Source organism: Peromyscus californicus, unplaced genomic scaffold, assembly GCF_007827085.1.
Source record: "Peromyscus californicus insignis strain IS unplaced genomic scaffold, ASM782708v3 Scaffold_14__1_contigs__length_90479793_seg_2, whole genome shotgun sequence".
Lineage (NCBI taxonomy): Eukaryota > Metazoa > Chordata > Mammalia > Rodentia > Cricetidae > Peromyscus > Peromyscus californicus.
In genome coordinates, this window is record NW_026294436.1 from 7,478,843 (window position 1) to 7,506,060 (window position 27,218).

Sequence of the window (27,218 nt, forward strand, 5' to 3'; positions counted from 1 at the left end):
AACTGAGGGTTACCTTGACCTCCTGATCGCCCCATCTCCACCTCACAAGTGCTCTGTGGAAGAGGATCCAGGGCTTGATGCGCGCAAAGCGAGCCGTCCACCACCTGAGCCACAACCCCAGGGCCTTCTGCTCTTCCTATGCATGACACTATGATTGCTTCCTCACCGTCTGGAGCCCAGTGTCCCTGGCCAGAAACGGGAGCCACACTCTAGGCTAAAGGCCTTTAAGGACCGACAAGCGACCGTGCTTTTCTGTCTTTGTTTTTTTGCGTCTTTTCTTCCAACTATGGTGTTTGGACTTCTGATGACTCCCAGGAAACTTTTCGATAGAATTATACCGATGGGGCTTTTAAGAAACATTCTACTTAGCCGGGCGGTGGTGGTGCACGCCTTTAACCCCCAGCACTTAGGAGGCAGAGGAAGTCGGATCTCTGTGAGTTCGAGGCCAGCCTGGTCTACAGAGTGAGTTCCAGGACAGCCAGAGCTACAACAGAGAAACCTTGTCTCGAAAAACCAAACCAAATCAAAACAAAAACCAAAAAACCAAACCAAACCAAACCAAAAAACAATCCAAAGACCCATTCTACTGATTTGATGTATATTTTCATACGTATTAGAAATGAAACAAAGGTCTGCTGGCAAGTCCAAACTGGAATCTAACAGATGATAAATACCTGGCTGAGGTGAGGCTGAATTAAAAAGGGAATTCATTACAAATTGTCTTAAAGAGAAACATAGGTAGCTAAGCATGGTGTCCCATGCCCTTAATCCCATCACTGGAGAGGCAGAGGCAGGCAGATCTCTGTGAGTTCAAGGCCAGCGTGGTCTACATAGTGAGTTCTAGGACAGCCAGAGCTGCATAGTGAGACCCTGTCTCTCTCAGACAGACAGACGGACAGATAAACACAAGGTAAAGAGTTCACTAGTTTGCATACAGGACTGGGCACCAGTAGTAAAGGCAGCTCCTGGGGCCTGTGGTCTGGTGACTTGGCACTCACTGTATAGAGAGCCTCACAGGACCACCACGATGCCCTGTTTGCGGGCTTCATCTTCTGCCCAGCACTAACTTAGAACCTCGTCAAGCACACCTCCCACTTGGAAAAAGTGCATGATGCTGTAATCTTAGGAGCATCACAGTCCTGGACAGAAACAGTCTGAGCATTCTTACAGCGGGCTTCCACCCTTGCAGGTCATTTCCAGGCAAGAGCAGCCAATGAACACTGTATTCTTACTTTCTCTTTCCTCCTCCTCCTTTTTCTTTTCTTTTTTTTTTTTTTTTTTTTGAGACAGAGTTTCTCTATGTAGCCTTGGCTGTCCTGAAACACCTGTAGTCCAGGCTGGCCTCGAACTCTGAGATCCACCTGCCTCTGCCTCCCAAATGCTGGGATTAAAGGTGTGCGCCACCATCTCCCAGCCCAGGCTGCGTTCTCATGGACCACAGACAGGAGATGCTGATCTTGCCATGCCTGATGGGCTTGACTGGCAGTGGTCCTGAGCACAACACGTCATCAGCTCCAGTGAGAAGCAGGGGCTTACAACATCTAGTCTGAGCAAGGTGTGGGTGGGGTATAGTGGGCTGTGTGGGGCAAGAGGAGAGGTCTGGACATGCTGTGACCACTAGGAGTCACCGAGAATTTAGGCTGGAGAGATATGTGGTGGTCATCATTGAGCAAAAAGCACTATATATTTTCTCCAAAGAGCCATTACACTGGTTTGAATTGAAGCGGCTACACATTTATACGGCTGGTGCTCCACAGACATTGGTTTGGAGCTTTCTAGAAAAGCTGCAACTGGCCTCCTAGATTTCTTCCTAGCCAGGCTTGTCAGAATAGAGCTGAGGTCTTGGCTGAGAGATGCTGCCTCGTGTGAGCTCAGCTCAGACTCCATTCTAAAAGGGACAGGGGTCTGGTGTGGCTGGAGTCTGGCTCAGTGGTAATGCCTCTGCCTAGCCTAGCATGTGGAGGATCCCAGGATCCATTCACAGCATAGCAAAACAAAAGCAGAACAAATTGAACGGATAGGACTAATCGTGCACTGAGCCCTATTCTTTACCACTTGTATGAAACCAGGATGGTGAGTTCCAGCCAGAGAAAGAGCATCATTCAGAAGGCATTGCTTGTGATGTTCCAGCTAAGCATTGCAACAAGCATTCTCCAATGCCTGTACACCGTATTCATGGGTAGCTGCCTGAGTACATTTTTTTTCTTTTTCCATTTGTTGGGGCGGGGCGGGGGGAGCACACATGTGTGTGAGTACAGATGTGTTCACACACGTGGAGCCTATGGTTGATGTTGGGAACCATCCTCTTCCACCTTATTTATTGAGGCAAGGTCTCTCAGTCAAACCCAGAGCTTGCTGATGAGCCTAATTTCACTAGCTAGCTTGCTTAGGGTTCCCATCTCCACCTTCTGAGGTTGAAATTACAGGTAGGCCACTATGCCTACCCAGCCTTCATGTGGGTTCTAGAAACCAAAGCTCCAGTCCTGGGGTTGTGTAGTGAGCATTTTAACTAATGAGCCATCTTCCTAGCCTTGCTCCCACTACGTTTTAAAAACTCCAAATAAAATATCCAAATGAAACAAGACCCCCCGTCTCTCTCCATCTGATGTTATTTCTAAGAACTGGTCAATCGGAGGCTGGTTTCAAACCTGAGCGGAACATTAAAATCACCTGGGAAGCTTGGGGGTGAAACATGAAGGCATCAGCCCCGCCCTTGGAAATTCAAATTCAACTAGTTTAGGGTGGAGCTCAGTCATCTGTTGTTTTTCAGAGTTCAGCAGATGATACAAATGTGTCACCAGGACTAAGCCACTAATTTTGGAAATCCTCTCACCCACACCCTTCTAGCTGGAGGTTGAAGAACCCACGCGGGGCCCCAGTGCCCAGGCTGTTTTATTGGTGAGGGCCCGGCTCTAGCTCGTCTTCAGATAAAGAATCACCGTCCCCACACATGGCCATAGGCTTTCCGAGAGGCAGCAGCAGTAAGAACCCACCGAGGCCTAGGACGGTGGCCTCTCGGAGGAGTCCTCAGCATCTCTTCGGGTGATAAGCCCTGTTCTGCTTATCCCAGTGTTTGACCCCTGTGGGCTACTGGTCCTCAGCACTCCATCTGAAGACTGAGGGATGAGCATGCAGGCCCAGCATGGAGACCTCTGCAGGGTCCACCAGCCACAGCCAGCACCTCATGGCCCCTCTTTCCTTTGTTTTCTGAGTCCCATGATGCCCGTGGCAGGAATCCCGACTTTGGACTAGTTGTTTCTAGTCAGGGGTGACAGCCAGAAAGCCTTTAGATTTTCAGTCCTGCTGGGGAAGTCTGGATGTTTTCAGAGAATTTGTTTTTTCTTAAAATTCTCTCTGTCCTTGGGAACAGTTTTTAGAAATCCTCGAATAACCAAAGTAAATTAGAAGAAAAAGGTTGTCACGAAGCCATTAATAACCCCCCACACCCAGACACGTGCACCAAGCTGGGGCCATTTTTATCACACAGGAAGCTTGTTAGCCGTGACTCCTGCTGGCCCTCAGTTCCTACAGCCTGAAGGGGCTTGGGCCATCGCTCACCAAGTGTGGGTCAGGCAGGTCCTTGTCATTATTTCAGGCAGTGGCTGCATGGAGCAAGGTCAGAGGAAGCTCCTGTAACTCGGGGTCAGAACTGAACTTTCAGGTCCCCACCCGAGTTATCTACACAGGGCCACTGCAGACTCCTGGACACAGAAATGTTGTGGAGATTAACTGAATAGGGAGGGTTCAGTACCGCTGATGCCAAATAAAAACACCCCAACAAATACTAACCCAAACTGAAAACTTTGAAACCCACTGTGGAGGGCTGGGTATCTGACAGAGCTCAGGAGTACACTGCTTGTCTACCATGTATAAATCACTGGGATCCCTCCCCAGTACCTCATACATAGGGACTGGTGGTCCACACAGGTAATCTCAGCATTTGGGAGGCAGAGGCAGGAGGATCAGAAATTCAAGGTCATCCTCAGCTAGATAGCTAGTGTGAGACTAGCCTGTGCTTCTTGGGATCCTGTCTCAAAAAGGAAATAAAACCAAGTGAGTTGAGGGTGTAACTAAGCTGATTGAATGCCTGCTTAGCATTCGCAAAGCCCCAGATTTCATCACAGTACCACAGAAAGGGGTGTGACGGTACATGCATGTGACCCCAGCACTTGGGAGGTTGAGGCAGAAGGTTCAGGCAGGCATCCAGTGCTTTCCTAGCTCAAGTTTGAGGCCAGCTTGGACTAAATAAGACCCTGCCCCCCCCCAAACTAAATGAAATGAAACAATACCGAAATTACCTTGGAAACAAAAGGTTAAATGCAGGCATAAGGAGCCTTTTAATGGGGTCAATATTCCAATGGCTTTCAGCTTAGCTAAACAGAGTGTTCCAGGCCCAAGGGTTGACCCAGGTTCTTTGGAACACCAATAGGTTTCTAGATCCAGTGGCTCCTCACTGCTTGTGAACTTAACAGCACTCAAAGGGGCCAGAACTTCCAACAAAACCCCCCCAGCTGAACAGGGGCTGTCTCTGACTCTTACTGGCTTTCGGGACCCTACTCCTCCTACTGGGTCGCCTTGCGCAGCCTTAATACATGGGGAGGTGCTTAGTCTTCCTGCAAATTAATATACCATTTTTTAAAAAAATTGATACTCATAGGAGACCTGCCCTTTCCTGGATGAAGATGGAAGAGGAGGGGAGGAATGGGGAGAGGGACTGGGAGGGGAGGATGGGGCAGAGGCTGTGGCCGGGATGTAAAATACATAGATGAATTTAAAAAATAATTCCCCAGCTGTTACTGGGCACAGAAAGCCCGTGTTTCCCGTGTATCCCACTCACATTCTTGTTAGGGTCCTGGGTGCCACAGGTAGAGGTCATGAGATAGAAGCTCCCAACATGGAGATATGTGTCTGATGGAGCAGAGAGGCCAATGGGTACCTTGGAACCGACTCTGTGTTGCTGCCACTGGAGGGCAGCATGCACATTTAGGGATCACCTGGACTTCCCGGCTGTCCCTGAGCCCTTTGGTGGCAGGGAGGGCTGACATCTGTATCTCTCCAGAAGTGCTTTGTGGCTTTAAAATCTTCCCCCGCCCACCCTTGCTATAGACATTTTTGATGGTGGCTGACAGTAAGAAGTGCATTATGCATTGGAAATGCCTGGGGGACAGCCAGGTATAACAGAATCGAGAGGGAGAGGGAGACAGATAGTAGTAATTGGGAGCTAGTAAGGTGATATACGCTGTAGTCCCAGCTAGGAGGATCTCTGAGAGTCTGAGGCCAGTCTCTGTCACACAGTGAGACCCTGTCTCCAAAACCAAAAGGAAACATGGTTGGTGCTTATCAGAGATAGCGAGGCTGTGACCAGACACCCCACGAAGAGAAGTGATGTGCTATTTTCCTTTCACCTCTAATTTTTCACCGTGTCTCACAAAAATTTCCCTTACAGGACTAATTTCATTTTTCAGTAGTATAAATTGAGGCTTGGGGTGGAGTGGGGGGGATGGTCTGCCCACACCCACAGAGCAGGTGGTGTGGGAACTGACTTCAGAGACCCTGGCAGACCCTCCTCTATCCTGGAGCTCTCAGAAGAGAGAACATGAGGTTTCTGAGGCTAGCGTGCAGGCATCAGACCCCCATAAATGAAACCCTGCTGTTTCTACCCACTCGCTTCAATCTGTAAAACAAAGCATGACTTCAGGAGTCCCAGACAGCTTTTGCTAACAAAACCAAATCCATAGGCTTCCTCCAGCAGCCAGAGCCCGAGCATGTAATCTACAGCTGCTTAAGGGAAGAACTTTCTGGAAAGAGAAGCGACCCACAGACTGTTTTAATTGTGGCCAAACCACATACCCAGGATACTTGAGGCGGGAAGTGAAAAATCCGAGATTTGGGTATGAGACAAGCAAGGATTAGCGGCAGATCAAGAAAATGCCTTCCCTCCCCACCCTCTTAGGCCAGCATGTGTCAGCCCTGAGCCCTCCTCCAGGGGCCTTCTGGGAGAAGCACAGCCCTGGAGATTCACAGCCGTGCTTTAAAAATCAACCACAGCTGTTTGGTTCTAAGGTACGCTAAGGGTCCCAGTCACAAAGAATTAATCTGGGTTATATAAGAGCAGTATTCTGTCACTGTCCCTCCGAGTCCTTGTTGAACAGAGAAGCTACAGATTTTGGTTGACAGTGGGGGTGGATATGGCTGTTCTCTGCCCTGATAACAATACAAGGAGCCAAGATGAGTCAGCTCCGTCCACCAGAGGGATGAGCTGATCTGCCAGCACTGATCCTCCTGTACTTTCTGAAGAACATCAGGTGGGGCCAGGGAATTGGAGACATCTCCCTCATGTGGGCTGTGTCCCTTACAGTCTCTGCTCACCTTTATCCCAACTGAGTCCTAGGCCTATAGCGACACCCGGTACCCAGTATATGCTCAGAGTGGCCACTGCCTTGAAAACTGAAAGGAGACCCTTTCCCAGCATCACTGTTGCCCTGATGTGGGCAGCTGTTAGTTGAGAAACAGAATGGAGGTGGCAGCGTTCACAGATACCCGGTTATCACAAGTGTGTGTGTGTGTGTGTGTGTGTGTGTGTGTGTGTGTGTGTGTGTGTGTGTGTGTGTCTAAACCACACTAGAACCTCTGATGTGCCAAGGAACACTGTGACTCTCTTACAGGAAGTAAATCCATAATTTATTTACTGGAGAACTGCCATCTGTCTACCTATCACCATCAATTCACACATGCATTCATTCATCTATCTGTCCATCTATCCATCCACCTATACCAGCATGAATCCATTCATTATCTATCTATCTATCTATCTATCTATCTGTCTGTCTGTCTGTCTGTCTGTCTATCTATCTATCTATCTATCTAATCTTACAGAGATTGAAGTAAGGCCTTGCACATGCTTAGCAAGTACTCTATCTGTAAGTGACACTTTTCATACTTTTTTCTCTGAATTTGTCCAAGAAATAGCACCATCTAGGAAACCCTATTTCACCCACCACAGACAGGGCAGTCCTCACACTTAGTTCCTACCTGCCCCTGAGGGTCTGTGTGTGTTGGAGGTTAAGCTGAGGGTCTGTGTGTGTTGGAGGTTGAGCTGAGGGTCTGTGTGTGTTGGTGGAGGTTGAGCTGAGGGTCTGTGTGTGTTGGAGGTTGAGCTGAGGGTCTGTGTGTGTTGGTGGAGGTTGAGCTGAGGGTCTGTGTGTGTTGGTGGAGGTTGAGCTGAGGGTCTGTGTGTGTTGGTGGAGGTTGAGCTGAGGGTCTGTGTGTGTTGGAGGTTGAGCTGAGGGTCTGTGTGTGTTGGAGGTTGAGCTGAGGGTCTGTGTGTGTTGGAGGTTGAGCTGAGGGTCTGTGTGTGTTGGTGGAGGTTGAGCTGAGGGTGTGTGTGTGTTGGTGGAGGTTGAGCTGAGGGTGTGTGTGTGTTGGTGGAGGTTGAGCTGAGGGTGTGTGTGTGTTGGTGCAGGTTGAGCTGAGGGTGTGTGTGTGTTGGTGGAGGTTGAGCTGAGGGTGTGTGTGTGTTGGTGCAGGTTGAGCTGAGGGTCTGTGTGTGTTGGTGCAGGTTGAGCTGAGGGTCTGTGTGTGTGTTGGAGGTTGAGCTGAGGGTCTGTGTGTGTTGGTGGAGGTTGAGCTGAGGGTGTGTATGCCTTGGTAGAAGTTGAGCTGAGGGTGTGTGTTGGTGGAGGGAGTTTCTAAGCACACTCACAGCTCACTGCCTCCTTCCTCTGTACACCAGGATCCTGCAATGACTCTGTATGGAAACATCCTGTGTCCCCTGAGGAAGTTCAGGCCAGGGTTCCATACTTTGTCAGATGTGGTAGGCTTCCCAGGGTCAGGGAGATGAACTTGCCCTGGGCAAGCTAAAGCAGGATCGGGGAGGCTGGGAGACCCTACAAGATGGGGAGTCCTCAGCACCTGACCCAGTATCCTGCTACAACCAGGATCCAAGCTGAAATGGTTCATAGAGCACAAAGGCAGGGTGGACCAGGGCCAAGCTGCAGCTGGCTCTCAAGGGGAAATCTGCATTACCTGCACGAAGCTGAACTCCTTCCAGTTGAGTGAGTTGGCAATGGATGGAAGTGAGGTGACAGCCAGTAGTGACAGCACACCCAGGGCCAGCACGCCCAGGGACAGGTATATCTCCATGCGCCAGACTTCTTCCTCAACCCAGAGGCGGCTCTTGTTGGCCAGGACCTGGCAGAAGGACAAGCAGGACCACGATTAGCAAAAGCTGGCACCGTAGAGCATGTGGCACCCCAGAGCATGTGGCACCCCAGAGCATGTGTGAATAAGCACCAGAGGACAAGAATGGGAAGGCCACAGTTATAGTCATGCTCTGCTGGACAGTGAACATGTGCCAGGCCCATTCTAAGTCCTCCCCAGGTACTTGAAAGCAATACTGGCTGGAGAGATGGCTCAGCAGTTAAAAGCACTTGCTGCTCTTGCAGAGGACCCAAGTTTGGTTCCCAGCACCCATGTCTGGCAGCTCACCACCACCTGTAACTCCCACTCCAGCGGCTCTGACACCCTCCTCCGGTCTTCAAGAGCACTTGCACTCATGTGCACATACCCATACATGGACATACAGACGTTATTAAAAATAAATCTTTAAGCCGAGTGGTAGTGGCACAGGCCTTTAATCCCAGCACTTGGGAGGCAGAGGCAGTCAGATCTCTGGGAGTTTGAGGCCAGCCTGGTCTACAGAGTGAGTTCCAGGACAGCCAGGACACAGAAAAACCCTGTCTTGAAAAAAACCAATAATAATAATAATCTTTAAAAAGTCATTAATCTCATGATGACTCCTGAAGATAGATACACCCATTTTAGGGATCAAGGAAACAAGACAAAGATTGAGTTGGTTTCTCAAAGTCATGGCTTCCTTCCTGGCTGCTGGCCAACCTCAGCTTGAGGGTAAGAGATTAGAGAGTCCCAGGATATACAGACCCTCAGCTGGGCCTGGGGATGCATGCCAGCACTTGGGAAGCTGAGTCAGGAAGATCATTGGTTCAAATCTAGCCTGGGCTACTCACTGAGACTCTGTCTCATATCTTACCTCAACCAATAAAAGAAGTATGTGTTGCCTAAGCATGACTGTACCCCATGGTTTCCCAGCCCCTACAGTGCGGGACCGTGGAAAGGTCACATTTCAGGATTGCATCCCCCCAGTCTATCGACCCACAGCTCTGCAGTGGCCTCCCCTCCCAGCTGTCTCACCCGGACCCTTTTCAACCTGCTTCATTACTGGCTTGAACACAGGACACACAATGACACTCGATGCCACCCCCCAACCCCAATCTCCAAACTCAGAGCCCCCAGACCCCTTTCTTTCCATGTGTCCTTTTCTCTCTGAGGCATATAGATGTGGCTCAACTATTGCCAGGCAACAGACTGACATCCCCTCACCAGTTAATTCAGCAAGTACCAGAAAGTCCCTACTGTGTGCTGAGCCCTGGGCTGCAAAGAATAAGAACATCTGCCATCGTGACGCTGGTGTCTCCCACTGAGCTCCAAGGACGGGGAGACAGACAGACAGACAGACAGACAGGCACGCGCACACACACACACACACACACACACACACACACACACACACACACACACACACGCACACCAGGGATGCTCTGCAGCCCTGAGGTGGCCCCTCCTCACCCACTGGCACTCCCTGACCCAGCACCTACATGGGGAAGAACTGGAATCAAGGTCATTCCGTTAGGACTGTTATCACTTCCCAGCTCAGCCCTGAATGCTAGTCCTTTAATCTGCCATCAGCAAAGCAAGAAAGCCTCCCCAAGGAAAGAAGGCTAAGCAGGGTGCTCTCCGCCTCTCCTACAGGATGACTCAGAGGTAGGTATGTGTGTGTGTAACTACTTCAGCAGGAAAAAAAAATAGTGTAAGCCTATTACTGGAATAAAATATTAAAAATGAATCCAGGGTCTAAGCAAAAACGGCTGCAAAGCTTATTAAAAGAAACTAAAGAAGTCAAGAAAGTATCATCTGTGGCCACTCTGCCTGCAGAGTAAAAAAAGATGCCTTGGTTTTTTATTTGTTTTTTTTTTTTTTTTTTCCACACAGGGTCTCATGTAACCCAAGCTGCCCTCCAACTCACAAGGTAGTTAAGGATGACCTTGAATTCTGATCCTCCTGCCTCCACTTCCCAAGTAGGTGCCATAACCTCAAGCTTGTGCCAGACTGCCAGGTTGTGGGTGTCGCTTTGTGCGTCCTGAGCAGGCACTCTACCGGCTCAGCTGCAGCCTCAGTTTCCCACTCTGTATCATTTAGGGGAGGCTTCTTCATATTGGTGTCTGAAGGCCACAAAGGACCGGGAGTTGGGAGACCTGCTTCTTTCCTGACCACCAGCCTTGTGGGACTCGGAGACATGTCTCTGGACCTGTTTCTTTATCGGGCAGATCCAAACAAGGGATTTTGGCTGGTAATCACGATGTGGTCAAACCAGCTGGATTAGCGTTTGTTGGTGGGGAGAGACTGGCCTGACCCTGCACAGGGCACAGGTCCCTGTCGGAGCAGCCCCCGAACAGGACTGACTCACGGCTGGTGGTGTTAGCGAAGCGAGTCTGCTGTTCACTCATTGCTCATCAGCTGGCTGAGCTCAGGTGGCTAATATCACAAGTCTACCCCGGCTGCGCATGACTGCCGTGTGGTCAGTCAACAGTGGCTTGCGAGACCGGTGCTCCTCCCCACTCCCCGCCCTGCAGGGATGAGGCGGGAAGGTCAGGGAATGTGCCTGGGGGCCTGGATCGCTGCCACATTTGTGATGTGAGTGAGTGCATGTGTGTTTTAGTTTGTGTGGAGGTCAGAGGTCAACATTGGGTGTCGTCATTCTTCAGGAGCTGTCCACCTTGTTTATTAAGATGATTTCTTACTGAATGTGGAACTTGGCAAGTGAGCTAGGCTGCTTGCTGGCCAGAGAGCCCCGGGGGATCTGCCTGTCTCTGTCCCCCCAGCCAGGGATGGCAGGCACATGCCATCACTCCCAGCATTTTACATGGCTCTGGGGCGGGGTGAAGGGGGGGAATTGATCAAACTCAGATCCCCATGCTTGCAAGGCAAGAACTTTGTTGAGTGACTCCCCAGGCCCACAGTTAGTTAAGTTGTACCTCTTCTCTGGTGGTCCCACGCTGGGGGGGGGAAGGGGAGCACCTGTGGGTCAAATGTCGCATCTGACCTTGACTTCTGACTAATCAGGAAATGTATCTCCAGGAACAGCCCAGGCAAGTCCGAAAGTCACACCAACACCAGTTAGAGACAGTAAGGATGCTGTCGGCAAACATGGTCTTGAAGGCCTTGGCCTCCTAGGCTGCACTGTCTGAGGAGTCAAGGAAATCTCAGAGGGGTTTCCTGTGTCTCTGTTAATATTAGTGTGCTCCCTGTTCCCACAAGGCTCTGCAGCAGCCAGTGTGAGCAGTGGCCACAGGCAGGCACTGTCTGAGGTGGCCAAGAGCAGGCAGGGGTGGCTGCTTCCTGCAGGTAAGGCTTTAGGAACTGGATACAACATTCCCCAACAGTGTCCATGCCTGGGACCCAAAGATGCAGCTAGTCAGTGGCCCACCAGTCCCCTGCCTAAACACATCCGGGTTGAACGGGCTCATCGTTGCCAGGCTTTGGCATGTTAGACCCCAGCCTTTCTCTGAGTGTTGCCGTCGGCATGCTCCATCAGCCTGGCTCTCCCCTCGAGAATTTGGCAAAACAGCTGAAGCCCCTTTAGGGGACAGACTCTGTCCCGTGGGAGTGAGATGATCCACCTGTGCCAACTGGGCCATGAAGTTGGTGTGAAGGCAGCATGGAGTTAATATAACATCAAGGAGGGTCTGGGCCAGGCAGAACATTTAGAGGATGGCATAAATTAGTCAATGCCACAAGGACCTGAGTGGGATCACTTGGACCTAATCAGAAAAGCTGGGCATGATGGCATATGCTTGTAACCCCAGCACTGGGGAGGCAGAGACAAATGGATCCCTGAGGCTCACTGGTCGGAGAGCAAAACCTACTTAGAAAGTTCCAGGCAAGTGAGAGACCCTGTCTTACAAAACAAAACAAACAAACAAACAAACAAACAAACAAAAAGTCCCCCAAACAGTAAGAACAAAAGCCAAGGTGGACAGAGCTTAAGGATTGACAGGCGAGGCTGTCTCTGCCTCCACGTGTACAGGCACACACATTTATGTGCCCCCACAGGCATGTGCACCTGCACACAGGTGAGCATGCACATACCCACAGTAAAAAGGGAAGTAGTTGGGGCTGGGGAGGGGCCAGTGGCTTCCTCTGTGCACTGGGAGAAAAGGGTGGGCCTTTTCTTCCTCAGCTGAGGCAATAAGATCACAACTTCTGGGCTACAGATAAGTTCAAGGATACCCTGGGCAACTTAGTGAGACCCTGTCTCAACATAAACAAAGAAAAAAAAAAGGTAGGGATGTAACTCAGTGGTAGAGTACTTGTATAGCTTATAGGGAGATCCTGGGTTTGATCCCAGCAAAAACAGTAAGAGAACATCAAAACCATTAACACTAAGAAAGACAATGACTTACGCACTGGGATCCTGAGGTCAAAAGGGCTTGAGGCTTGTAGTGACTGTTTTATTTGTATTGATTATTTATACTGACTATTTTATTACTTTGGTTTTGAGACAGGGTTTCATGTAGCTCAGGCTGGCCTCCAACTCACTAAGTAGCCGAGGATGGCCTTCAACTTCCTGCCTCCACCTCCGGAGTGCTGCTCTTACAAGCGTTCACTGCCCCCTACCCCGCAACCCTGCCACCCCCGTTTAGTTTATGTGGTGCTGAGACTCAAACCAGGGCTCCGCACACGCTGTGCAGGCACTCTACGGGCTGAGTTGCCCCACCCCCAGCCCACGGTCTGGCTTCTAATCAACGGGGGTGGGGGGTGGGTGGGGGGTGGGGGTGGGGTGTGTGTGTGTGTGTGTGTGTTCTTCAGGCCTCCACGCCACCCCACCCCACCCCAGCTGAGGCCAGGGACAAGACTATGCCTTTCTTACTCATTCCTGTGCCTGGTGAATGAATGAATGACTCCAATTCTGATGTCATTTACTCAACTGCTAATTTTGTCTGTTTTTCTGGGGAGGGTAATACTGGTACCAGCAAGGCTCTGGCTCTGGTATCTGGACCATAACACTGCTGTGTGTCTTCATTCTAGTTACTTAACCTCTCAGTGCCTTGCTTTTTCTCGAATGAATGGGAGAGGGGAGCAGATGAATCCGCCATGGGTTTGCGCAGCTCTTCCAGCGTGCCTGGAACACAGTGAGCGCCTTTGGAAGAACCTGTGACTATTATTTTCTCCCTTCTCAGATCCAGCCAGGACCTCACTCCTCTGCCTGAGCCAAAGCCCACAGAGGTGGTGCCAGATGCCTGTGGGTGGGAAGATGGCGGCCTCTGAGAGGCCACTGGCAGGAGCCTGAAGTGGGCAGGGCTGGAGGCCTGTGGTCCAGCAGCGGCATGACCTCACCCCCCTGTCCTCTGTGTCCCGAGGTGAGCATGTCAGGGCGGGGCTTGGCCTTATGGGGTCCCTGCACCCTGAGCAGCTTCTGCAGCTGGAGTGAGGGTGGGTGAGATGAACTGCGTTAGCACTGCGCTGAACCCTGCTGGGTGACTGATGTCCTACATGGGCAGGATGCAGCCACCAACCTGGGGCCCGAGGCTGACATAGAAAAAGAAAAGCAGAGGCGTGTTTATCCCTGAACTTGGGGCTAAGAGTGGAGAACCGAGCAGGAAAGCAGATGAGACAGTGGACAAGCTGCTTCTGTATGCACCGCTGCCTGCTGATGTCACTGTCTGACTCCCTTGGCTCAGAGACACCCGCTGTCCAAGAACCCACTGGGCAAAGTGGTGCCATATGGCTTTCTTAAATGAATAAATAAGACCATGTCTCATTTAAAAATGGGAGCTGAGGCAGCATCTCAGTGGGTAAAGTGCTTGTCTTGCAAGTGTGAGGATCTGAGCTTGAATCCCAAAATCCACAAATAAGCTGGACATAGGCTGGGGAGATGGTTCAGTGGGTAAAGTGCTTGCCGTAAAAGCATGAGGTCACACGCACACACACACATGCACACGTGCACACGTGCACACACACTTTTAACTTCAGGGATGCAAAGCTGAGAGGTAGAGACAGGTGGATTCTGGAGCTTGCTGGCCACCTAGTCCAGCCTAGGTAGTGACATTCTAGGCCAATGAGAGACACCGTCTCAGATGAAAAGTGGACAGTATCTGAGATACGACACCTGAGGTTGCCCTCTGACCTACACACACAGAGAAAACAAACCAGCAAGCAAACAAAACCTCATAAATCAAAATTAGTTTCTTGCCCTTCTTTCCCATCTCAGCAGGTGGCAACTGTCTTATGGGTGCTCGGACCCAACCCAGACCCACCTTTAAACCGTCTAGACACCACACCCATTCCTTCAGTATTCTGCGTGCGTGAGCTTAAAATACGCCCTCCCTATTCCCTATTCCCGCACAGCCTCTCTCGTCCCACTCCATGCCGTGCATATGGGGTCATGAACCACATTTACCTCCTTTGGGGTCTCCGGTGTCTGCCTTCGACCCCTCTCGTCTGGAACCTGGCAGCCAGTGAACTGGTCGAAGCATCAGGCAGGCCCTTGCTCCTCAAATCAAAACCCTCCCCCGGCTCTGTTTAACTCAGGCCTCTCTGCAGAGGCATCTCCCAGCCTCCCAGGCCTCGGGCCTGCTGATTCCGTCTTGCCCTCAATACGCTCCCTTGGCTCCAGCTCCCCAGCCTCCCAGTTGCTCCTAGGAGGGCTGCTCTTGCCGCCCTGGGCCTCGAACACCTGTCTGGCCCGCCTCTGCTCCTACACCACCCAAGCAGCAAAGCCTCCTTTGCCATCTTTCGAATGTGCCCGAGGCTGGGAGATGGCTCAGCTCGTAAAGTGCTTGTCATAGGAGCGTGAGGACCCGATCCAGTCCCCTGGAATCCAAGTTAAAAGAGCTGGGCATGGTGGTGTGGTGTCTGTAATCCCAGTGCTCAGGTGGTGGGAACAGGTGGACACTGGGGCCCGCGGTTAGGAAGCCTACTTGGTGAGTTCCAGGACACAGAAAGACTGTTTTGAAAGACAAGGTTGGGTTGGGAGATGGCTCGGTGGGTCATTCACTTATTGTGCAAGCCATAAGATCTGACTTCAGGTCCCCAAAAACCGCATAATGTTGGATGCTGTGGTGCACATCTGCAGTCCCCGCACTCCTGGAGAGGAGGGATGTACAGACAGGAAACTCTCCAGAAACTTGAAGGACAGCTAGTCTAGGGTAAGTAGAGGCAAACGACAACAGACCCTGCCTCAAACAAGGTAGGAGGTGAGGACCAACATGGAGGCCTCTACAAGTGCTCCATGGCAGGTACATACCCACACTTATAGGCGGCAACACACACACACACACACACACACACACACACACACACACACACACACACACACACACGGGCACGCGCGCGCACACACGTGCGCTGGCACTCTTTCCCTGCTATGTCCTCCTCCTCAGTGCTCGAGAACTTCTAGGTACCTGCTCTCCCTTGGCCTTGCCTCGCTTAAGTATACATGAGTGGGGACAAGCCACAACGGTACCCCGACAGCTCCCAGGGGAGGTGGCGGGTCATACCTGCTTCACAGCCAGGTTGACCAAGTCGTAGCGGTGGGAGCGGCGCAGCGGCAGGCAGAAGCTGTAGAGAGCGTGCAGCACCGCGAAGAAGAAGCTGAGCAGCCCGATCTGCTTGCGATGCTGCATCCAGTGGTCCAGCCAGTCCGGGAAGCGCTGGTACTTGGTCCCCCTCCTCAGCTGAAGGGCGGCTGCCAGCACACCAGGCAGGTACACCAGGGACAGCAGCACGTAAGCCACGCAGGGTAGTGTGGTGTTGACCACAGACAAGGGCATCTTGTAGAACTTGTTCTCGTTCTTCTGCACGTACGGCTGCAGGACATCCCGGATGAAGTTGTAGGCGTAGAAGAACACAAAGAGCCCCAGTGCCAGAAGGGTGGGCACCTTCCAGGAAGGGAAGAGGCGCAGGGGTATGGCTTCCACCTCCCGGGCTGAGGCCAGGGATCCCATATCCAGGGGTGTGAAACCCATGGCACGTGCCATCTCGGAGATGGTGTGCTTGGCTTCCAGCTGGTCACTGCAGATGAGCACCTGTAGGAAGAGAGAAGGGGACAGTTGGCTAGAGTCACAGGCATGGCTACGATGACTGCCAGGGTCAAGCTCCTCAGTGAGTTGAAGAAACTGAGGCACAGAGTGGCAGGCACCGGTTCCAGCGAGTGGTCAAATTGATGATAGAACTAAGAGTGCAAGATGGCTCCGGTGCTCAAGGCAAGGATCTGGGGACAGGGGCCCTGTGGCCTCCCCCGGGGATCCACCACTGAAGAGACAAAGCTCTCCCTGTGAATGTCCTGTTGGCTCGGTGACATCACTGTCATGGTAGATGCTCAGTCAGGCAGCCCATGAAGCCTCTGCAAAAGCTTCTTCTCAGTGACTGCCTCTTGCATGTGGCCGCTGAATGTTCAGCAGCAACTGCAGATGCATCCTTCAGGGCAGAGGTATTCTCTATGGTGTTATCCCTTGGTTCCCCAGAGACCTCAGTCCCCAGCCCTGCCTGCCCTGCTGTCTCAGCCTGTAAGTCCACTGTACCTCCTGAGCTCCAATGGAAGACACATGGGTGTCTTTGGGTCCCTAAGGATCATGAGCGCCCTTGTTGACACAGCTGAGAGTCTGGGTAGTCTGAGTAGTGCTCTCAGCCTCCTGCACAGCCTGCAGGTCAGTACTAATACTCCACCACCTTTCAGATGAACAGACTAAGGTCTGAGAGCCTCCGTTTTTACTCTGGTCCTTTGCAGGTTGTCAAATCAGCCTGGGGTGCCCTCTCTGCTTCCTGAGCCTGAGTCTAAGGCCAGCTGATGGTGTTCTCCAGCAAGTCCTCTTGCTCTGTGCCCTCCACGCCCTCTGTCCTAGTCAGCTTGAACTGTCAACATGGCCATTAAGTCATCTGAGAGGAGAGCCTCAATGCAGGGATTGCTCAGATCAGATGGACCCGCTGGCAGTCTATGGGGGATTGTCTTAATTGCTAACTGATGCAGGAGGGTCCAGCCCACTGTGGGAGGCACCATTCCTAGGCAGGGGGTCCTGAGCTGTATTAAGGAAGCTAGTTAATCATGAGCCTGGATGAGCCAGCGAGCAGCGTTCCTCCATGGTTTTTGTGGTACTTCCTTGGCTGGGAGTGAGTTCCCAACACAGAAGTGATGCTGCATGGACTCGCACAGAGGTCTGGGTGATGAACTGTGACCTGTAGGCTGGAATAAGCCCTCTGTCCCCCACGGTGCTTTCAGACAGTGTTTTTATGGGTATCTAAACTTAGGTTCTAATGGTTACATAACATGTATTTTACCCACTGCAGCAGCTCCCCAACCAAAATATCTCCTTCTTGGCTCCTAAGTCAACAGCCACCATCTTCTTACTCTGAGGAAACCCAGTTCCCATCTCAAGAAGAACATGGATCCCATGTCCATATAGGGTTCAAATTCCAATTCACCAGCACCGGTCTAACATCATTAATGTCTCCAAGATTTGTCTTCCTGCTGTGTAAGATGAGATTTTTTTCCTTTGGTTTTTTGAGACAGGGTTTCTCTGTGTAGCTTTGTGCCTTTCCTGGAACTCACTTGGTAGCCAAGGCTGGCCTAGAACCCACAGAGATCCACCTGTCGCTGCCTCCCAAGTGCTGGGATTAAAGGCGTGTGCCACCACCGCCCGGCAAGATGAGATTTTTTATATAGTGACGTGAAGGATGCTGACTGCCATTCCCTAGCACATACCTGTCTGTTCCCATCCCTTGGACCAGCCTGTAGGGCCCATGCAGAGATGACATTGAAGGCCTTGACCACAGTGCAGGCAGGGAAGAGGGAGGCCAGGTACTCGGCATTAGACTGGCAGTGCTCAAGATGCTCCGTCTCCGTGGGGTTGCTGACATCCACTAGGATCTTGCCGGCCAACTGCTCACCAAGACTGCACAGTGAGGAATAGTGCTCCCGGAACATGGCTACAAAGATGACCTGTGGAGAGCTCACAGCCTCCTCTTGGAAAGTCACTTGGGCTGCCGAGGGAAAGAGGCCAGCCGTGCGTTTGGGGTTACGGCTCCCCACCACCACGCTGAAGCCAGAGCTCACCAGGCGCGTGGCCAGGGAGCGGGCAAAATCCCCACTGCCCAGAATGCCCACTTTGGGGGCCTTGCTGGGGACCTCGGCCAGGCTGCCATCGCTGTCGACCAGGCGGCGACTGATCAGCGGCTTGTTCATCTCCCCCGACATTGCGGTGGCTGTAAGAGAATGCAGAGACCTGGTCACTGAGGGCTCCCAGGGTGTCTGCCCCCCACCTCCCACTCTGTGTCAAACATGGCTGGTTAGGCCTTCATCCAGCAGACGTCACTGGGTATTCCATTTGCAAACACAGGGGAAGAGCTGAGCAAGAGCAGCACCTACCCGGAAAATGCACAGGGAGTGGGGGGCACTCCTACCCACCGAGGAGGGCTGGAAAGACAGAAAATAAAGGCTGGGAAGATGGCTCAGTAGTTAAAGCCCTTGCCATGCAAGCAGGAAGACCAGAGCTTGGATCCCCAGCACCCACATAAATGCTGGGTGGGTCCGGAACTCAGAAAGCAGAGAGGGGAGAACCCTGGAGCATGCTGAATAGCTATAGACTAGTCATACTGGTGAGCTCTGGGTTCACCGGGAGACCCTGCCTCTTTGAGTAAGGTGGAAAACAACAGAGGCTAGATATAGGCTAGCCTTTGATTTCCGCAGGCACGTGCGTCCACATGCACACATACCACACACAGACACATGGGCAAAGAAAGAAGACAGGGGCACTGAAGAGAACATGGCGAAGGGAAAGGAATCTGGGTGAAGCCTCTCAGCAGCTGAAAAGCAAGAATTCCAGCATGGTGAATGATGCTGTGATGTTGCCGTGACATGGTAGTGATGGCTGCTGACACTGATTGCACTTGTTTCTACAGAGAAGAATGGTAAAATAGCAATGGCCTGGGATGGGGAGATGGCTCCGAGGATAAAATGCTTGCCACACAAGCTTGACTTGGGATCTTCAGAATCCACGTACAAAACTCAGGTGTGGTAGCATATATGCTCATATGTACAGAATCAGGCAGATCCCTTGGGAACCACTGGCCTTCCAGTGTAGCTGAATTGGTTTCAGGTCCCAGTGGGAGACCCTGCCTCAAAAAAAATAAGATGGGGAGAGACTGGAAAAGACACCTGACATTGATCTCTGGCCTGCACACGCACACGCACACACAAATTAGAAAAAAAAAAAAAAGAAGATAACAGTGCGTCCCTTACAAGGTTGCAGAAATAAGTTGAAAGGGCTGGGCACACCTACTCTCACAGGTGTCATAAGTACTGAGCAAGCACTGGCTGCAGGAGAAGACCCTCTGCACCAACGCCAGGCACCTTTTAGGAGATGAGCCGGGGTGTCAGGGGCAAGTGCTCTACAGGTTGGCAATGGAGACCCTCTGTCCAGCCACCTAGAACCTGGGGGCATCCCACCTGACCCCGCAGGCTTCCAGACTAGGGTGTCCACATTTGCTAACCATTTGTGTGACCTCAGAAGCCTGGATGGACAGAAGTGTGTCTTCCATCTCGACTCTCAAATTGCTGAGGCAGGAGAACAGGGCAGAGAATAAGGTTGGGGAAGGCTTTATGCAAAACCTTACAAAATTAGCACATAAAAATTGTCAGAAGAGCCGGGCGGTGGTGGCGCACGCCTTTAATCCCAGCACTTGGGAGGCAGAGGCAGGTGAATCTCTGTGAGTTCAAGGCCAGCCTGAGCTACAGAGTGAGTTTCAGGACAGGCTCCAAAGCTACACAGAGAAACCCTGTCTCAAAAAAACCAAAAAAAAAAAAAATTGGCAGAAGGAAAGCTTGAAAATCCAGTACCAAGCTGTTTTAAACCGACATACAGACCAATGGAATCAAATTGAAGACCCTGACATTAATCCACGCACATATGAACAATATGAACACCTGATATTTGACAAAGAAGCCAAAACTATACAATGGAAAAAAGAAAGTATCTTCAACAAATGGTGCTGGCATAACTGGATGTCAATATGTAAAAGATTACAAATAGATCCATATCTGTCACCATGCACAAAACTCAAGTCCAAGTGGATTAAAGACCTCAACATAAATCCAGTTACACTAAACTTAATAGAAGAGAAAGTAGGAAGTACACTTGAACGCATTGGCACAGGAGATCACTTCCTAAATATAACACCAGCAGCATAGACACTGAGCATAACAATTAATAAATGGGACTTCTTGAAGATGAGAAGCTTTTGTAGGGCAAAAGACACAGTCAATAAGACCAAAAGACAACATACAGAATGGGAAAAGACCTTTACCAACCTCATATCTAACAGAGGACTGATCTCCAAAGTATATAAAGAACTTAAGAAACTAGACATCAAAATGGGCTAAAGAGCTAAACAGAGAATTCTCAAAAGAAGAATCACAAATGGCTGAAAGACAATTAAGGAAATGCTCAACATCCTTAATCATCAGAGAAATGCGAATCAAAACGACTCTAAGGTACCACCTTACACCTGTCAGAATGACTATGATCAAAAACACTAATGACAGTCTATGTTGGAGAGGATGTGGAGCAAGGGGAATACTCCTCCACTGTTGGTGGGAGTGCAAACTTGTACAACCACTGTGGAAATCAGTATGGCAGTTTCTCAGAATGGGAATCGATCTACCTCAAGACCCAGCCATACCACTCTTGGGCATATACCCAAGGAATGCTCAATCATACCACAATGATACATGCTCAACTGTGTTCATAGCAGCACTATTTGTAATAGCAAGAACCTGGAAACAACCTAGATGCCTGTCAACTGAAGAATGGATTAAGAAAATGTGGTACATGTACACAATGGAGTACTACTCAGCAGAGAAAAACAATGACAGCATGAAATTTGCAGGCAAAAGGATGGAACTAGAAAATATCATCCTGAGTGAGGTAACCTAAACCCAGAAGGACAAACATGACATGTACTCACTCATAAGTGGATTCTAGATATAAAGCAAAGAACAATCAGACTGCAACCCACAGAACCAGGGAGGCTATATAGCAGGGGGGACCCTAGGATGACTGTGGCTTAGAATAAGTTTTGGTTTTACTCAAATAAATAAATAAATAAATAAATAAATAAATAAATTAAATAAGTTGTTAAAAAATCCTTGGCCTTGGCAATTGAATCAGGCCACTAGCGCAGGTGTGTGTGAGTGTGTGTGTGTGTGTGTGTGTGTGTGTGTGTGTGTGTGTGTGTGTGATGTACATGTGTGCATATTTGTGAGTCTGTGTATGTGTGGACATCAGAGGACAGCCTTCTATGTTGGTCCTGACTGTCTACCATGTTTGAGACAGGATCTGTTTTTTTTTTTCCTGTGCACACACCAGGCTAGCTGGCTCACTTCCCATCTCCATATAGGAATGCTGGAGTTACAGATGCTCACTACCATAGCTTTTTTTGTGGTTCTGAGGTTTAAACTCAGATCCTCCCACCTGAACTGCAAATGCTTACCCACTGAAGCACTTCCCCAGCCCCTGTCCTCACAGTTCTTCATGGGTATGGCCACACCCAGCACAAGGCCTGCCACTGGTCTGATGGCCATGGGGAGGGACAGAGTAGCTGGCACATATCCCAGAGTTCTGAGAGGCCTAGAAGTTACTGCTGCCTGTGTGTGTGGTGGAGGTTTGAGTCCTCTGGTCTGGCCTCTAGCTGTGCCTGGCCCCTGATGTGGGATCTATTTATAGACTGAGGGCACAGAGAGAGGGGATCCAATTGCAGCTGGTGAGCCTAGGTCTACAGCCTGCACACAGATCTACTCACCTCCCTGCCCAGCTACAGACAAAAGTGCACTGTGGTTGGGGTGACCCAGTGCCCTCTGGGTCTCTGCCAGGCTCCTTATCCTCTCTCACATTCCAGAAGAGCCAAAACATGGACTGCAATTTTGGCTGTGATGTTTAACCAACCTGCCAGCCATGCAAGAGCAGGCAGGAATGAGGACCAGTCATGTTGATCACCACCCTAGCCTTTTCACATGGGTTGTGCCAGCCCTTCAGATTCTAAGTGGTCATGGATGGCCACCAGGAATCCCTTGGGTGCAGTTATCCTTACAAATTACAATACACACCATAAGGAAGAGCAGGCAGATTCCCACCCAGAGCCCAGGATTACCTCAGAGTGCCAGGGGTGCCCGTATGTTATCTTCGGGTGTGTGTCCACACTCTCAGGCTGCAGCCCAGGGCTTTGCACACACCACGGCTCGAATTCATTCTACCACCAAGCTACATCCTCTGCCTACTTATGGGTTTGTTTTTTCTTTAACCTTTGTGTGCCTGTGTGCGTGCATGTGTGTGTGTGTGTGTGTGTGTGTGTGTGTGTGTGTGTGTGTATGGTGTTATGGGGGTGGGGTGAAAGGGTGTGCACATCCCCACGGTTCAAGTCAGGAGGTCAGAGAACAACCTCGATGCTGGTCCTCACCTACAACCTTATTTGAGGTGCACAACAGGCTAGGTGGGCTGCAAGCTCCGAGGATCCGCCCATCTCTGCCGCTCAACTTGTCATAGGAACACTGGGATTACATGCCGCTGCATGTGGCTTGTATGTAAGTTCTGGGAATCTAAACTCAGGTCTTCATGCTTCCTCTACAAGCTCTCTACCCTCTGAAGCATCTCCCCAGCTTTTTTGTTTTTAATTTCAATAAAAGGTCTTATGTAGCATAGGCTATCCTCAAACTCATTATGTAGTTGAGGGTAACCTGATCCCCCTGCCTCTACCTCCTGAGTGCTGGGATTAGAGGTGTGCGCACCTGGTTTACGCAGTGATGGAAACTGAACCCAGGGCAGCCACATCTCCAGGAGCCATGTTTTATAGAACATTTGTATTCCTCAGCCTCCTCTCTCATGGCCAGGACTTTGTCGAAGATGTTTGCTTCTGACAGTCCCTGCCTTGACCCACATCCTGCTAACCTGCTACCCATAAGCACCCATGTCCACCAACATGCTACTGAAATGTTAACCAACAAGAACAGGAGAGGACCTCGGTAAATCCCATATCTGATGGGGACTTTTTCTGTATTCACTGGCTGAGCCGTTTGACTAGCCCAGAAGTCAGAAGTTCACACACTTCATGGAAGTGGAGAGTGGTGTGGTCGCTGTGAAGGAGACCTGTCTGACAGATCCTCATCAAGTTAAGCTGAGTTTTCCCACAGCCCCAGCCATTCTGCTCCCAAAAGAAAGGAAAACACATCCATATGAAGATACATAGTAACAATATTCATAATAGCAAAAAAGTAGAAATAACTCAAGTGCCTATAGACTGACTGTTACATTAACAGGGTCCATCCCAGGAGTGGAATACTACTAGGCTGTAAAGAGGAGCGATTGACTAACGCCTGCTCCAGCAAGGGTGACCCTTGGGAGTAGCATGCTTGCCAGCTGTGGTAGCGCATGCCTACAATCCAAGCGCCTGAAAGACTGAAGCAGAAGAACTTGAAGTTCAAGGCCAGTGTGGGCTACTTGCTGAGACAGGTCTCAAGCGAACACATGGAAGCAGATGCTTAGGAGGAAGGCAGTGGGAAGGGCCATGTATCCTATGACTCTACCCGTGTGAGACACCGACAGCCAGCAGATCCGCAGACAGAAAGTGATTAGTGGTTCTGGGCAGGGGAGGACTTTGGAGAAAATGGGGCGTGAGCTCACCAGCACAGGTTTCTTTTTGTAGTGATGCAAATACTACAAAATTGATTGGAGTGACAGCTGCGCAATTGAATATACGGAAAAAAAACCAAATATATACAATATATGCAAACTGAATATATGCAAAATACAGGCTAGAGCGGGGGCTCAGTGGTTAAGAGCTTGCCCTGCTTTTGGAGATGTGTGAATCCGGTTCCCAGCACACAGTGCCTGGCTCGCAACTACCCGTAACTTCAGCTCAAGGAGAATCTGATGGCCGGGCAGTGGTGGCACATGCCTTTAATCCCAGCACTCAGGAGGCAGCGGCCAAGCGGATCTCTGTGAGTTCAAGGCCAGCCTGGTCTACAGAGTGAGATTCAGGACAAGCACCAAAACTACACAGAGAAACCCTGTCTCTTAAAACAAATCAACAACAACAACAAAAAGGAGAATCTGATGCCTGTGACCTCCACAGGTGTTGTGTTCAATGCATGTACCCACACAGACACACAATTAAAAATAAAAAATAAATAATAAAAATTTTAAAAGTTTTAGCCGGGCGGTGGTAGCTCACGCCTTTAATCCCAGCACTCGGGAGCCAGAGCCAGGCGGATCTCTGTGAGTTCGAGGCCAGCCTGGACTACAGAGTGAGTTCCAGGAAAGGCGCAAAGCTACACAGAGAAACCCTGTCTCAAAAAAACAAACAAACAAAAAACAACAAAAAAAGTTTTTATGTGCTTGCTCAGCACAGAGACTCTGGGTTTTAGCTCAGGTATCACACACACATTTTGTTTTTGTTTTTAAAGAAACGAGTTTCCAAGGACTATGATTTCTGTGACTGAAGAGTAAACACGCATTGGGCTGAGCCTGGATTCTGGGATGCATTTGTCTCTGCATTCCAAGGCTGTTTCCTTGTTTTCTACCTAGTTGAGCCCTCTAAGTCCCATGACCTGCAGAGAAGCCAAACTTTCGCAATAGCCACAGTTAACTGTTGGAGAGGGGCCATCGTCCCCAGGACTCATCTCTGCCCTTGGCTCAACAGCAACCCATCGGTGTGACTCTGCTTTGTCCCCTCTGAAACTCACATGGAAATGTAACCCCATTACGGGCCATGAGGAGGAAAGACATTTAAGAGGTGGATTAAAGGAGCTGGAGAGAATGCTCAGTCAATGAAGTACTGTGCCTTGCAAGAGTGAGGACCCAAGTTCAATACCCAGCACCCATGTAAAAAGCCAGCGTGGTGGTTGTCTTAGTTAGGGTTTACTATTGCTGTGAAGAGACACTACGATCACGGCGACTCTTTTTTTTGGCTTTTTTTGAGATACAGTTTCTCTGTGTAGCTTTGCGCCTTTCCTGGAACTCACTCTGTAGCCCAGGCTGGCCTCAAACTCACAGAGATCCGCCTGGCTCTGCCTCCCGAGTGCTGAGATTAAAGGCGTGCCACCGCCACTCCCCCCCCCCCCACCCCACCCCACCCCCGGCTCCCACGGCGACTCTTATAAAGAAAACATTTCATCGAGGGGGCTTGCTTACTGTTTCAGAGGTTCAGTCAATGATCGTCATGGCAGGGAGCGTGGCGCCGTGCAGGCAGAGGTGGTGCTGGAGCTGAGAGTGCTATGTTGTACAGGCAACCGGAAATCAACTGACTGTCACACCAAGTGGAGCTTGAGAAAAAGATCTCAAAGCCCGCCCCCACAGTGACGCACTTCCAACAGAAGGTGTGGCCCAGATTAAAGGTGTGCCCTCCAGCCTCCTCCAACAAGACCACACTTCCTCCAACATTGCCACGCCTCCTAATAGTGCTGCTCCCTGTGAGTTCACAGGGGGCCAAATGCATTCAAACTATCACAGTGGTGCTCACTTGTGATCCCTGGAGCTCCCTGGGCCATCTAACATTGCCAAATCAGTAAGTCCCAGGCCAATGAGACAGGATGTGGGGCCTGATGAGGTGGCTCAGTAATGTTAGATCTCAGTCCTCTGTATGTCTAGAAATGAGCTCAAGCTGGACTATAGGAGAATTTCTGGCAGTTAGATAAAAGCCAGCATTCCCCAGGAACCTGTGAACTGGGTTCTTGTTACCCCAAAAGGAGACATTTTTCCTTGCTTCTGGCAGAAAGGACATGTGGCTCTCCATTGATGTATACCTGTGGCTGCATGTCAAAGCCCATACTGGTCTCCAGGCTCCCTCCTCCCTCCCTCCTTAGTCCCCACTCACCCGTACCCATTGTATATTTCAAAGCCCCTCTTGGCCTTTCTCCCCTCCCCTAAACTCTGGGGCCCACTCCAGCTCATGGGCTTCCCTACCCCCAGCTACTCATCCTCCTTATAATCTTCATGATCCCCCCCCCCCCCCCCCCCATCGCTCTCTCACTGCTCTCAAAGACAGCCTTGGCCAGATCCAGTCTTCTTCTTTCTCTCTCTGCTCTGGACATTTCCAGACGCCTCTGGGTATTTTCTCTCTTATTCACAATGGAAGTCTCCCCCTAATAGAGCGGGCGTCCCAGCAGTTCCCTTGCTGTGTCCTCTTGGACACTAGTGCATACAAGTGGGTAAGGGCATGTGCCACCAAACTTGACAACCTGAGGTCTAGTCCTAGGACCCAGCAGTAGAAGGAGTCTACTCCTGCAAATTCACTTTGTCTGAACCAGCCTCTCCCCTACAAAGGGGCCACGATACTCCTTGTGCCTTTCCTGGATCTCGCTCTGTAGACCAGGCTGGCCTTGAACTCACAGAGATCCTCCTGGCTCTTCCTCCCTAGTGCTGGGATTAAAGGCGTGCACCACCACCGCCCGGCTTCTCTCCCACCTTTAGACAGGGTTTCACTGAGTAGGCCTGGCTGGCCTGGATTAAAGGCATATGCCACGAAGTCCAGTCTTTGAGATTCTTAAATTAACGTTTTCATTCTACTCCTCTGTCTAGAATTTAAAAATCTAACGAACAACAACAGAACCCTCCATTTTGTCTGTTCTTAAGCAGAAATAGATTCACTCAAATCAATAGGACACGTTTTCTAAAACTGTGCTCTGAGATAATGGCCTGAAGGCACACATGCATTTCATCTCAAACCAGCTTAATGGGGCAGGAATAGGGTGGGGATGTGGTGAGTCAGCAGAGTGCTTGCCTAGCATGCAAGAAGGCCTGGGTTTGACCCCCAGGCAGTAATCTGGAAGTGGTGGTGCATGCCTGTAATCCCAGAGGCAAGAGGATCAGAACTGTGAGGTAATCGTCGCCTACACAGTGAGTTTGAGGCCAGCCTGGGTTACATAAGACCCTGTGTAAGAGAAAACAAACACAGAGGCAGCTCAAAGGAAGGGGAGGCTGCTGCCAGAGACTCTCAGAAGAGGGGGAAGTGGAGCCTGGGGTGGGGACACAGTAGGAAGATGGGCAGGGCACCAGCAAGCTTTGGAGTGGAGCCAGCGAGTCCTTCCACCACGGCCT

The 27,218-nt window shown here is 50.6% G+C and overlaps 2 protein-coding genes across 3 annotated transcripts in view; one reads left to right on the plus strand and one right to left on the minus strand.

Annotated features, from left to right (window-relative positions):
• CUNH2orf76 (chromosome unknown C2orf76 homolog) overlaps positions 1-27,218 on the plus strand; it is a 134,069-nt gene that overhangs the window by 104,413 nt on the left and 2,438 nt on the right. Inside the window, exons 7-8 of one of the 2 annotated variants that reach the window (XR_008217843.1) lie at positions 13,317-13,496; positions 16,865-17,716. The gene's annotated coding sequence lies outside the window, so the exon portion shown is untranslated. Of the gene's footprint in view, positions 1-13,316; positions 13,497-16,864; positions 17,717-27,218 lie in introns of those variants that run through there. The other variant, XR_008217842.1, reaches the window with a different exon arrangement.
• Steap3 (STEAP3 metalloreductase) overlaps positions 1-27,218 on the minus strand; it is a 48,726-nt gene that overhangs the window by 1,889 nt on the left and 19,619 nt on the right. The window contains exons 2-4 of the mRNA XM_052736744.1: positions 17,837-18,336; positions 15,636-16,163; positions 8,026-8,190 (exon numbers count right to left, since the gene is read on the minus strand). Of these exons, the coding sequence (XP_052592704.1) occupies positions 8,026-8,190; positions 15,636-16,163; positions 17,837-18,328 (1,185 nt within the window). The 5' untranslated portion in view covers positions 18,329-18,336. The remainder of the gene's footprint in view (positions 1-8,025; positions 8,191-15,635; positions 16,164-17,836; positions 18,337-27,218) is intronic.